The 12,582-nt window shown below is 60.7% G+C and overlaps 5 protein-coding genes across 5 annotated transcripts; 2 read left to right on the forward strand and 3 right to left on the reverse strand.

The window, feature by feature from the left end:
- Window positions 1-92: 92 nt before the first annotated feature.
- Window positions 93-1,346, forward strand: BXZ73DRAFT_96349 (S-adenosyl-L-methionine-dependent methyltransferase; the record flags this gene model as incomplete). Its single annotated transcript, XM_048027050.1, has 6 exons — window positions 93-256; window positions 311-323; window positions 389-537; window positions 603-1,092; window positions 1,145-1,251; window positions 1,304-1,346. 6 exons carry the CDS (start codon window positions 93-95, stop codon window positions 1,344-1,346), a joined length of 966 nt encoding a protein of 321 aa, XP_047883348.1.
- Window positions 1,347-2,133: 787 nt separating this feature from the next.
- On the reverse strand, window positions 2,134-3,942 carry BXZ73DRAFT_96350 (uncharacterized protein; the record flags this gene model as incomplete). The annotated part of the gene is made up of 4 exons (XM_048027051.1): window positions 2,134-2,157; window positions 2,212-3,268; window positions 3,358-3,740; window positions 3,784-3,942. 4 exons carry the CDS (start codon window positions 3,940-3,942, stop codon window positions 2,134-2,136), a joined length of 1,623 nt encoding a protein of 540 aa, XP_047883349.1.
- Window positions 3,943-4,226: 284 nt separating this feature from the next.
- Window positions 4,227-5,637, reverse strand: BXZ73DRAFT_38968 (Alpha/Beta hydrolase protein; the record flags this gene model as incomplete). Its single annotated transcript, XM_048018286.1, has 8 exons — window positions 4,227-4,344; window positions 4,399-4,576; window positions 4,635-4,714; window positions 4,778-4,974; window positions 5,029-5,089; window positions 5,146-5,236; window positions 5,294-5,422; window positions 5,484-5,637. 8 exons carry the CDS (start codon window positions 5,635-5,637, stop codon window positions 4,227-4,229), a joined length of 1,008 nt encoding a protein of 335 aa, XP_047883350.1.
- Window positions 5,638-6,178: 541 nt separating this feature from the next.
- BXZ73DRAFT_86861 (60S acidic ribosomal protein P0) lies at window positions 6,179-7,378 on the reverse strand (the record flags this gene model as incomplete). Its single annotated transcript, XM_048024329.1, has 4 exons — window positions 6,179-6,199; window positions 6,252-6,386; window positions 6,541-7,259; window positions 7,312-7,378. 4 exons carry the CDS (start codon window positions 7,376-7,378, stop codon window positions 6,179-6,181), a joined length of 942 nt encoding a protein of 313 aa, XP_047883351.1.
- Window positions 7,379-8,205: 827 nt separating this feature from the next.
- Window positions 8,206-11,121, forward strand: BXZ73DRAFT_38760 (uncharacterized protein; the record flags this gene model as incomplete). Its single annotated transcript, XM_048018247.1, has 2 exons — window positions 8,206-10,701; window positions 10,804-11,121. 2 exons carry the CDS (start codon window positions 8,206-8,208, stop codon window positions 11,119-11,121), a joined length of 2,814 nt encoding a protein of 937 aa, XP_047883352.1.
- Between the last annotated feature and the right edge of the window lie 1,461 nt (window positions 11,122-12,582).

Below are 12,582 nucleotides of genomic sequence, written 5' to 3' on the forward strand. Positions count from 1 at the left end.
GGCCTGCTCCCTGACCCTGCACTGTCTTACCGCGCCGCCTGCCCCCTTGCTCCTACCCTTCGTCACACCCATCACATCCCCGTCTCTTTGTCATGCCCCGCGCGACTTCAGACCGGTTCACCCGGGCGCACCAGCCCTCCGCAAAAGCAAAATCATCAAACGCGGAGGCGGGGCCTTCCTCTGCGACCCGGAATCCCATCTTCAACACAGAACGGTTCGGCCAGCATATCCTCAAGAACCCGCAAACAGCTCAATCGTGCGTGATCATCGCTTAAATCCTGTTTCTACCGAGCTCAACGTCCCTCTGCAGCATCGTAGACTTAGTAAGATCCCATGCATACTCGCGCCGCGAACAACACCGTCTGAGTTCTGACTACAGTTCATCTAGGCGAACCTACGCCCGACGGACAAGGTGCTGGAAGTCGGTCCTGGTACCGGCAACCTGACGGTGCGCATCCTCGAGAAGGCGAAGCATGTCACCGCGGTGGAGATGGACCCCCGCATGGCGGCCGAGTTGACGAAGCGAGTGCAGGGCAAGTGAGTCCCCCGTCCCTCATCTGTCCGCGTCCTCCGTACTGAAATTCATGCCTCCTCCCGCCCAGGCCGGAGCAGCGTAAGCTCGAGATCATGATCGGTGACTTCGTCAAGGCCACGCTCCCCTACTTCGACGTCTGCATCTCGAACACGCCCTACCAGATCTCCTCCCCGCTCGTCTTCCGCCTGCTCTCGCACCGGCCGCTCTTCCGCGTCGCGGTGCTGATGTTCCAGCGCGAGTTCGCGACGCGGCTCGTCGCGGTCCCCGGCTCCGCGCTCTGGTCGCGCCTGTCCGCGAACGTGCAGCTGTACGCCAAGGTCGACCTCGTCATGAACGTCAGCAAGAATAACTTCCGGCCGCCGCCCAAGGTCGAGAGCAGCGTCGTCCGCGTCGTGCCGCGCGACCCGCCGCCCCCGGTGGAGTTCGCGGAGTTCGACGGGCTGGGGCGGATCGTGTTCGGGCGGCGGAATAAGGTCGTGCATGCGAACTTCCAGGCGAAGGGCGTGATGGAGATGCTGGAGAGCAACTGGAAGACGTGGGCCTCGGTCAACAATGCGGTACGTCGCCCGATGCCGTTCGTAGCCGGTTTCTTACCTGTGCTACCCCCAGATTGTTGAAGATGGAGTGGACTTCAAGAAGAAGGTTGAGGATGTGCTGGAAGAGGCCGGGTTCTCGGAGAGTCGAGCGGCGAAAATGGACATCAACGATCTCCTAAAGTGAGTACTTGCCTGTCTTACCTTCTTCTCGTGCTCAACATCATCCCGTCAGACTGCTGTCGGCGTTCCATGACGCAGGCATACATTTTGCATGAGGGTCTGCATCTGATGATGCGTGTATGTCATATTGCTACTCTCATGCGATCTGTTGTATTGTCATCTGCTCTGCTGTTTTTGTCGCCTATCGAGGTATAAAGCTTGCCTTGCGCCTTTTAAGGCGTGCATCCAACGACAGCCGCGAAACCTCAACATGACCATTCATTCGTCTACGCAGAGCAAACCTTCTCTGGTACAAAGCGGACGATCCACGACGACTTTCGAACGTTGCGCAGATGGGCAAGTCGTTTGGGGCCAGTCAGCGAACCCATCGCAAACGTCCTCTGGCCGGCAGACCTCTGTCGACCGCGGTCCCCTGATCACTTCCCCATACTCGCACATCGGGTGCCTCATCGCCTTCCTCATCCGCCGCAGCTTGGGCCCATCACCGTCGCGCCCGGCGTATGCCCGAGGGCAGGGATCGCTTCCACTCCGGTTGTGGCCTTCGGCCAAGAAGGACTCATAGAACGCGCTGAAGATGTCGATGCGCGGCTTTCAGTATCCGAGGACGTTTCCGCGCCGGCGGCATGCGCGGCGCTCGCGTGAGGATTCTGGCATTTCCGCATGGGTGTCCTTCATGCGTGACCAACCTGGGGACGGGAAAGGGGATGAGACATTGTTCCGGTTTGTTCGGTCACCTCCGACATACTGCGGTCTGTAGGGGGCGGGGTCCGTTTAACATGCGATCAAATCTGCGCTTTACTTGCCTATCGGCCTCGGTAGTGTAATCCACGAGCAGACAGGTTGTGTTGTATCCTGCTTAGGACATGCTGTGATTTCGTCGCGTCACGCTACCACCGCGGCGGGAAACTGTGTGCCATGATCTTCAGTTTTGAAGACCATATCGCGGGAAAACATACATACATCCAGAGTGCTCTCGTCCTCTATGTCTGGCCTGCCCCATGCGTCCCCCGCGGGTCCTCCCCAGCACACCGAATCACTCCAACCACTCGTCGAGGAGCCCCAAGTATCGGCCGAGTCTCCCCAGCTCGGCTCCTCGACGTCGCCCGTTTCCCGCACCACGACGTCCTCAGCTTGTTCGTCCCAGCCCCCGTCCTCCTCGTCGGAAGGGTCCGAAGGCTCCCAGGAGTCGGTGACACAGTCCAAGTCTGTCGGCGACGCCCACGGATCCCTGTCAGGCTCCTCCCTTGGGCGCAGAAGATGGTGCAAGGCGGGGTCGAGGCGGACGACCCACTCGTCGTTGGTCCCCATCGTCGCCCGGTCCTTCTCCAGCTTCGCCAGCGCGAGCCCGCCCTGGGCACGCACGGCGCCGAGCAGCCGCTCGAAGCGGCCGCCGCACGCCAGCTCGACCTCGCGCACGAACCACATGCTCAGCAGCGGCGTCTCCGTCTCCCGAAGGTCCGCCATTCTCGCGACGACGAGCTCTCCAATGGCGTCCACGACCAGAGGGGCGCCGGCCGCGGGGTGCGCGGGGTGCTCGTGGGAGGCGACCAGCCGGTGCGCGGTCGTGACCTCTGTTGGTCCCAGTTCGCCCTCCCCCGCCACCGCCCGCCACCGTTCCGCCCGCAGCTGCGCCCACCGCGCACCCTCCCGCCGCACAAAGGCTGCCGTCTGGCTCGCCCAGCCAAGAATGTCGTCCCGGCCCCACTCGTCCTTTTCGTGCGCGCGGCCAACGCCTCCGGGCTCGAGCGTGTACCCCCACTCCTCAGCGGCTGCGGCGCACCACGCCGCCCACTCCTCGCGCGTCCACTCGAACTTGTGGTCCGGATGGCGGAAGACGCGCGCAGTGCGGCCGGTGGGGTCTGGCCAGCCGCGGCGGGCGGAGATGGGGGCGTCGGGTGGAAGGAAGCGCGCGTTGAAGGTGTAGGAGGGCGTGGTGAGGAGGACGAGGCGGGGGTGGTAGGCTCCGAAGAGGACGGGCGCGAAGCGGGCGAGGATTGGGTCGGGGAGGTGTTCGATGCTGCGACGAGCGGGCGGTCAGTGATGGCGGGGGACGGGGGGCACGGAGACGGGAGGCGAAGGACAAGACGCAGGACAAAGGACACTCACACCTCGGTGGCGACGATGCACTCCACGCCTACGAACGCCGGGTTCACGTCCGCCAGGCTCCCTTGCCAGACCTCGAATGAGAGCGGCTCCCAGCGGACGGGCGCGCCGTACGCCCGCAACGATGCGCCTTCGTCCTCGGGCGGCGGCGGGGCCGCGATCTCCGCGACGGACTCGACCTCCGCGCGGCCGACGTCGAGCCCCGCGATCCGCACGGGGTGGAGGATGTCGCGATGGACGTCGGCGAGTGCTGCGGCAGCCAGCGCGCCTGCCTCTCCCACTGCCCTTTCTCCAGGGTCTGCGCGTGCGTCCGCTGGCGCGAGCCACGGCGCGGGGTTTCGCAAGCACGAGAGGAGCTCGCCTTCGCCGCATCCGACGTCGATCACCTATAGGGGAGCGGGGACGGGAGGGTGTCGATGAGCATTCGACTGCAGCTGTGGTGCCCTGAGCGCGCATGGATAGACTCGCCTCGCGGATGCCCTCGCGCCGCATGATGTCTAGGACCCAGCCCTGCCGCTGGAGGTGCAGCGGGGGGTGGAATGTGACCGAGCACTCTTCCGGTTCGAGGACGTCGGTGTCGGTGCACATGGAGGGCCGGTAGGAAGGCGCGAGACGGGGGTCGGTGGGCGTTTTGTGCAGAGGACACTGGCTGGGTGATGCGCGAGGCATTTCGCAGGCTGTCGATGGCGGGCACACGCTTGCTTTCATGTCTTCTCATGACCACGTGGGGATAGCTCGAGGCGTAAGGCGTTGGACAACATTGCGTGGACAGGATAAAAAGACAGGTCGTTATATGAGTGGGGAGTTGTGGTAGTATTACAGTATGGGCGCAGTCGCAATTGAAGACCAAGTGTCCGTCCGTTCCAGCATCATTACGCGCCGTCGCGCCCGAGCAGCCACTTGAAGCCATTCCGCATGTCTTCTCTCGCTTTCTCTGCCAGCGAGATGTGGGGGTAGTTGTAGTAGAATCCGTGGCCGACCCCAGGGATCCTGGATCTCGGTCAGCACATTTCTTCTGAGAAGCAATCTGCGATGGGCACGCACAGGGTAAGATGGGTCTTCACACCGGCCTCCCTCAATGCCATCTCGTAAATGATGGAGTCGTCCCGAAGGATGTCCACGCCCATGCACTGGATATATGCCGGCGGGAGTCCCTCGTGAGACGGATAGAGCAGCGCCCCGGCACGCGGATCGTGCTCGTCTCCAGGGCTGTTGTACATGCCTGCAGAGCACTTGTCAGTCAACTGCTCCCTGAAACTCGAGCATGGAAAGGGCTTTACGTCTCAGGTTCTCGATGACCGGGCGAGACAGGGGCGGGTTCATCGCGTTCTCCTCAAACGACTTGTACACCGGCTTGTACCTACATAGGATCCGAAATGCAGTCAGCCGTGCATCTAGTAGCAGCGACAGGCTCATCACGTACTTCTCGGGAAGGACGCTCGGAGAGACGATCACCGCGGGATCGCGCAGGAGCTGTCCTGTAAGCGTGGTGTCCTTGAAGAAAGGGTCGTCGCGGGCTTCGTGCGCGAGGCAGGCGGCGGTCCGGGCACCCGCAGAGTGACCGCCGATGAGGAAGCCCTTTGAAAGGTCGGCGCCGATGGATGGGGCGTTTACCACCACCTGAAGAATGCGGGGTTCAGTCCTGGCATCAATGAGAGCAGCAGGAGTACTTACCCATTTGAGCGCAGCGAAGCAGTCACTGAAACCAATCGGGAATTTGTGTTTAGGAGCAAGGCTGGCAGAGCGTCAAGACTTCAGATGTTGCGCGATTCGCGAGAGATAGGGGCTTACCGGTACTCCACATTAACGGTGACCATACGGAAATCACCGCTCAGACGGCGGAGCATGAAGTCGTCGTTGGTGATGGACCCGACGCATCCACCTACGAGACATAAACTGTGAACATTTGAACGAAGGTGGCACGCGAAGAAATACGCACCTCCCCCGTGCATGTTGAAGTACAGAGGAAACATCACCTGTCCACCCTCGGAGGCAGGTGTGATGCACCGGACAAGAACCTCACCACCTTCTACGGCGACCACGTTGTCCCGCAGAGTGTATGCAGAGTCTGCGGGAGAGATGCTCTTTGATCAGCTGAGGTAGCGGTAAACAGCAGTACCTAGCCTCACCTTGGGGCAATAATTTCTCGTGAAATGCCGCATGGTCCACGGTACACGCCGAGTCGTATAACGCCCTAATCTGCGCAGGGGTAGGGATGCCAGCTGGGGCGGGGTGAGCGTTGGCCTTCGTGGCTTCAACGGCTGCGGCGAACTCGGGGTCCATCGTGTCTTAAGCTTCAGAGATGCCGGGGAATGCTGCTATCGGCCTGTTGTGGTGGCTTATATTCCTGCCCTAAATTCCATGAGTCATGTAAGGATCGAAGGCGCCTACGCTAAGAAACAGGTCCTATCATTCAGGGACGTGTGCTGCGATCCCTCAGTGATTTCAAGGGGTGTACTGACGCACGGACTTACATGACTTTTGTCGATGGCCCCTTGCAAGGTGCTGCTGTCATTGGTGTTGTGTACCTGATCAAGACCGGCATGTCAAACAGGAAGCCCTCCAAGCAGTGTTGGCAAGTCTGCTCACAGTACACTGGACGACATCCCATCGGTCGCTTCGCGACACTGAGGTTACGTACGCGTTTGGATAGACTCCAACATGCCTGAATCATGACTGTGTGTATAACAATCAGTGATGGGCTGAACGTATCGATATTCGTGAGATGCTAGCGACACAGCTGATGTACACGACAGTATCGTAAAGTAATTTTGACAGTTGGACACGAAACGATGCGACATCAGAAGGCAGTTGCGCAGGTCCTTTAGTCGAAGAGACCGAAGCCCTGGAGGGTAAATGTTAGCTAATGTGATTCACGTCTACTTGTGAGGACTCACCATGTCCTCGTCGGACTCCTCCGCCTCCTCCTGCTTGTCGGGAGCAGCCTCCTCGGCAGCAGCGGGAGCCGCATCCGCAGCGGCCGCAGGGGCAGCGGCCGCGAATGCCTCGGGGTTGGCGAGGTACTCCTTGGCCTACAAAAAGGAAATTGTTAGTGAGGTTCGTAAATGTTAGAGAGGAGTATCCTCAGACAATAAGCGGAAAAGAAGACAGCACGAGTCCATAGGACGCTCAGCATTTTCAGTGTATGTGAACAGTCATTGGTAGGCGAAAGAAGTGGACGCTTACCTTCTCCGCACCCTCAAACGTGTACTCGGTCGCAAGCGCAACGGCGATGAGATTCTTGTACGAGTTAACAAGGGAGTGCATGACGGAAACGATGGTGGGGTAGTGGAGAGCAAGGGAGAGGGCCGCAATGGTGGTGATACCCTTGGTGAAGCGCTCAAGGAGCTCCTTCTCAGAAACATCGAGGACATCCGGCGAGAAGATGTTGCCCTGGTCGAAGATCTGGATAACGGTCATACCGTACGTGAATGGCGAGATGTTGAGCATGTTGAGCAGGGTTGCTTCGGAGGGGCCGACGCGAGTGCCCCCGGTGACAACCTGGACATCGGAGACGATTTCGATGGTACCACGAGCGATTTTGGTCGGGATACCGAGGGCCTGGAAGAAGGACGTCTTGCCGGGCTCCATGCCAGTGTTGCCAGCGGGGATAGTAACATCCTTGGGGGCAAGAGCGCCTGCACGAGCGGGCGCAGCGACCTTGTTGGCGGTGATGATCTCACGGATATCCTTGAGGTCACCAGAGGTGAAGACGAACCCAATGTTGCCCTTGACGTGGGGAAGGAGACGCTCGAGAGTGGGGTACTCGCCGAGGATAGTACGGAGAGCGCGGCGAACCATCGTGTTCTTGCCCATAACAACAACACCCTTGCCACGGAGAGAGACACGAATCTGGTGCATCTGGTTGGAACCGACGTTGTCGACGTTGACGATGAACAAGGAAGCTGTTGGCTACATCTCAATATGTGGGCATCGGGGGAAATGTACGCTACTTACGGTACTTGACGACAAGCTCCTTGAGCTTGACGAAGTACAGCTCCTTTTGCGCACGAGTAGCACCCATTGTGATGGTGTAGTGTTGGACTCGGGGGGGATTAGGGGATGATCAGGGCCTCCCAATTGACCTCTACTTTGAGATTAGCGACACCTTCATGCCTACTGACGATGAGCACCGACCTGCGTGTCAAAGGATTTTTCAAGGCAGCTGGTCAAGATGTAGGAGTCGTCGCCGGCGCACGGCGCGTTCTGTGGACGCGGGCGGGTGGCGTACAGTTGCTCGATTTAAGTTTATATGTCGGCAATGCCCGAGTCCGAGACTTTCGGAGCGGCCATGGTCACTCTTAATCACGTGTATGTTGTTACCTACTGTCACGGTTACCTCACGTGCTTCTTGAGGTGTGTCTGCTGGCTTCGAGCGTGATCCTGAACGCGCCCTGCTCTTGTATCCTCACCCTCTCCTCTGTCTCCTCGGTGTCTGCGTGGGAGCCATCGTCCTGGTTGTCGCGTACGGCACGACGCGTCGAGTTCTGCGATCCATATGCAATGGAATGTGGCGATGTGTTCTGCAGACCGTCCGTCCCGCGGACGGCTGCCGTGGTGTTTCCTGGGCCTTCAGGTGCGTCGCAAATTACTCCTTGGTGCTACCATGCATTCAATGCAATCCATAGATACTATGACAAGACCCTGTCTCGTGACCAGTGCTCCTTGAGTGTGTGGACGGCCACCTCTCGGTACTCGACGTTTCGCGACCCATTACCAAGGTATTCAATGGACTATGAAGCAGCTTCCTCAGCTACAACGCAGGTCACATCACATGCAGCCACTTTATCACCCGTCCTCCCCCCCGATGAAGTACCGCGACACAACGAACTTCCGCGACACATCCACTCCATGGCGAAACTCCGTGCTTTCCTTTCCCCCGCCCAAGTATCCTATTCTTACACGGCACGCAAGATCCGCCATCGCTACAGCCTGTGGGCCTCGCAGCGTCTACTTTCTAACTTGACGGCCGAGGACTTCTCCCGTCTCATCAGTCTCTTCGGCACACTATCCACCACTCAGCGTGGCCGGCTCGATAATTCCTTCGCACACCCGAAAGCTACCCAGTTCTCCCCGAATCCACCTTCGTCTCACTGGGATATGGTGAAACGGATCAGCGTGCACAAATCCTGGCTCGGACACACTCTTACTGCTTCAGATCATTACTGGCTCTTCCGTCGTAGTTTGGCGCGGTTTCGGGACCCCTCGCAAAATGGTGAGTGTGCTGGTCTCGTGTATATATGCTTGGATTTTAACGTCGTTCGAGGCTCTAAAACCACTCAGGATGCGCTTGCTTCGGCGATCAAACATCTTCGAGCCCTCTCTCGCCATGGAGTGCTGAGCCAGCCGGACACGCATCTACTTGAGGAGACAAAAGGCGCCTTCGTAGTCCACTGGTCGCAAACTCTCGCCCGCGACAGCCCTTGTGAAGGCCAGGTTGTGGATACACTACTCCGCGCGCTCCTCCAGTTCCAAAGTGCCCTTCCGGTCGCGTCCAAGCGCGCCATCGTGCAGGCTGTCGTCGATAGAGTCAATGCTCAGACTCTTAGTCGCGCCGAAACGGTACCCTCTCACGGCTCTTTTGAGGACAGCCCTCCCTCGTCCCAACACCCATCCACGGTCCTGCTGATTGCTCTCCAAGATGCACTCTTCAGTCTCACCCCTCATCACGACCATCAACTAGGCCATTGGGCATCAAGTCTCGTTCGTCGTCTCTTCGGGCCGCAAGGGGACAACTTCGACCTCCGTTGGAATTGTCTCCTGCTGTTCGCCTTGGCTCGTCATGGGCCGGTGCGGTTGGACGGCCTCACCCCGGCGTCTTCGCCTGACGGCCTCACCCAAGCGGCTATAGTGGAATGGCAAACCATCTGCGGCTTGGCGCTTGCAGAAAGTGCCACCGCAGCCAAGGAAGATGATGAGTCGTTCTCGCAAAGTCTGTCCCACGACTGGTCGATCGTCCTTCGCAACTACTGGCGCAAATGGACGACAACATGTCCTTCGGCGTTCCCTGATCAACCTCTCCTCGTTCCCCGACTCATCTCCGCCTCTTTCTTCAAATGCGCGGCGTCGCTTGGAGATCGATCCTTGGTGGAGGCTTGCCGGGAGTTCTGTGTCTCAGCAGACCTGTGGGAAGCGAAGCTCCCTGACCCTACCTCGAGCGCTGGATTGCGTACACTGACTGCGGAACAACTTTATGCGTCGCTGACCTGCGGAACGTTTTTCGAGCGAGCACTTGTGGACCTCATGGTATCCACAGATCGACTGAGCAGTCTGCGGCACGCGGTCGACACGACCATCCTTCGATTCGTCAAGAGGAACGTTGAACAAGCCCAGGAGCTCGTGGCCATGTCCAGTGCACGCGGTATCGTCCCCAGCGACCTCGTTCTCCGTACCGTCGGGATCGCCGTCGCTCAAAGTGGCATAAGCGATTTCTTGGATCGATACCTCGAGTATCGTTGCCTCACCCCGCAGACACGTTCCCTCGTCATATCCGCCCATCTCCGCATGTTCGTTCAATATGGCCCTCGCTTCCTTCGGCCCGGGAAAGTGATCGAGGCCATGTGGCAGTCGCTCCCCCTCCTCGACGGTCCTGATCAGCCTGCGTCGTTTCTTCCTGTCCTGCAAGCGACGCTCCTGGCTCTTGTACGTCACCAGCACTCCGCCGAGGTCGCCAAAATAGTTCAATCCATCCTCGGACACGACGCCAAAGCATTTCCCCCCTCCTTCTACAGCCGCCTTCTGCACGCTCTGAGCCGCTCGGGACAGTTTCGCCTCGCTCGAGATACCCTACACATGTGTACGTCGGCGATTCCGGATATGGGGCCGCGGTGGACGGAGATCGCGCTTTTAGGATTCGTTCGCAAAGGTGCCAGCCGCATGGCGTCGGCGCTGGTCAGGCGTTCTCATCTGAAAGCGTCTTCTCTGCCTCCTGGACTTCAAGTCGCGGCCATGGCCAAGTTCCGGGCCTTCTCTCCCCGAGCGGTTGATACGTTCGCCATCCAGCGTCTCGCCGCGGGCTCGGACAACCCGCAAGTGTGGGTGCACGCCATCACGATTCTCACCAGGGCGCGCCGGGTACGGGCGGCGAGACGACTGTATCGGGCGGTCCAAGCGCAGTCGGACCCGGTTGCGCGCACGATGATGGGCAACGCCATCCTCCGCGGGCACCGTGCGCCAGGCGCCTCCCGCAGCCAGCAGCTCCGCGGGGTGATCAGAAGCTACGAAGAGCTCAGCGAAACGAGCGGCTTCGCTCCCGACCACACCACCGTGACCATCCTCCTTACGGCACACCTCCGCGCGCGGCCTGGGATGGACGCAGGGAAGGCGCGCCGGCTCTTTGATGACCTCGTTCGCGCGGGATATTCGCCCGGCTCCTGCGACGGCCGGGGAGACGGGAAGGACGAGGGAATTGGGGGCGGGCGCGAGGCCGATCGCGGGGTTTGGGGCGAGGCCACGGAGTTGGGCGAGAGGAGGGGTGGGAGCAGCGCGGCTGACCTCGTGCCGTTCGGCAGCGTGGGCTCTGGCCTCGCGGATGGGACGCTCCGCCTCGACGGCTTCGCGTTTCCCCGGGTCGCGCGGCCATTGGATGCGCGGCGGGACGTGGAGCCGATGTACAAGGCGTTCATCAACGCGTTTTACGAGCTCGACGATGTGGTGGCGGCGCGAGCGGTGGTGGGGATGTTGCGGGCGCTGAGGGAGGAGCAGGGCCCGGCGCGACGCGGGAAGTCGGTAAATAGCGGGGACACACATGTGCATAGAGCGGGATAGAGCGTTGTGGCCGTCTTGTAGCCATGCATGGGCCTCGGCTCGTCAACAGAGGGCGAGATTACGTGGCGGGTGTGTCGTCGGATCGGACGGAGGAGGTGGCGAAAGGGGCGCCCGCCGCGGGAAGAAATGGGCGGCTGCACCTACAGATGTCCACTGGTGCAACGTCGAGCTGTTATGCCTCCGTCGAGCCGCAGGCCTCTCTTTCTCTCTAGATGGCGGCCTCCCCGCGCACCCTCTTCCGCCTCTCCTGCACCCCCCACCTCTCCCCCGGCTCGCCCTCGTCGTCGCCCTTCCGCCCCCTGTCGTCCCTCCCGCTCTCGATCATGTCCTCCGACGATAGCCTGGAGCGCTTCCCCTCGTCCTCAGCCGCCTCCTCGGTCGCGTCGCTGTCGCCTACCGCTCGGTATCCGGATAGCTTCGATGCTCCCGCTGTCGCCCACGGACTGGGTGGCGGTTCACCCTCCTTCCCTTTCCCCCCTCTTGTGGACTCTCAAACCGGCCTCGGCCTTCCGATCGGTCCGCAATGGGACATCGGTGCGCCCCTCTTTGCCCACAATCGCGTCGAATACTCTGCGGGCCCGTTCGACACTGCGCTCAGGGCCTCCAACTCGCCATCCGCGTCGTCTGTCTACTCCCCCGCCGCCTTCCCGCCCTCCTCAGACCCCAGCCTCTCCCAGCATGGATCCCCTGCGACCGGCCCCCCATGTCCCCGCCGGTGGGGCTGCCCCAGGTGCGCGCGCCCCGTGCCCGCCAAATCTTCCGGGCGCTTCCTTATCTGATGACGCTCCCCCAGACTCCCGCCATCCCTCACAGTAGTGGTAGCAGCAGTGTGGGGAGCTTCTCCGAGCCTGCAGACGCGCGCCCTCGCTTTCCCCCTCCGGATCAGCTGGACCCGTTGACTGGCTTGAGCCTGTTCGAACAGCCTAGTCGAAGCCCTCCGGACTTTGGGCAGCGCTTTCTGGACCCTGGGCCGCGCTTTCTAGACCCGGCGCCCTACCAGCGGCCTTTCGTAGAACAGCCTCTCGGCTTCGACGAACGCTACCGCGCCGTAGACATGACTCAAGTACGGCCTCCTCTCGATCCTCTCTACCACGGCTCCCAGTACTCGCTTCCCCGGTCGCCCCCCTTCCACCCCTACACGCCCCAGTACGGCCAGATGTCGCACTCGTTCCCCGACATGCGCAGCAGGATGACGTACTCGCCCCCGGACCATCCTCAAATGGGCATGATGCCCTACGACCCTACGTACCCCCGCAGCCACTCCTCGATCATTCCCGGTCAAACGCGAATCGAGCTCTCACCGTCACAGGAGTACACCGAAGAAGATAGGCGCTTGAGCTTCCGGCGCCGAATGGACAGTCCCGCCCGCTTCGCCAACTCCGACGAGGAGATCCGGCGCAACCTCGGCCTCACCGAAGACCAGCCGCTGAGCCTCGATGCGCTCGACGACCCTCCGCCCGG

Source organism: Epithele typhae, assembly GCF_022376455.1.
Source record: "Epithele typhae strain CBS 203.58 chromosome Unknown BXZ73scaffold_2, whole genome shotgun sequence".
Taxonomy (NCBI): domain Eukaryota; kingdom Fungi; phylum Basidiomycota; class Agaricomycetes; order Polyporales; family Epitheliaceae; genus Epithele; species Epithele typhae.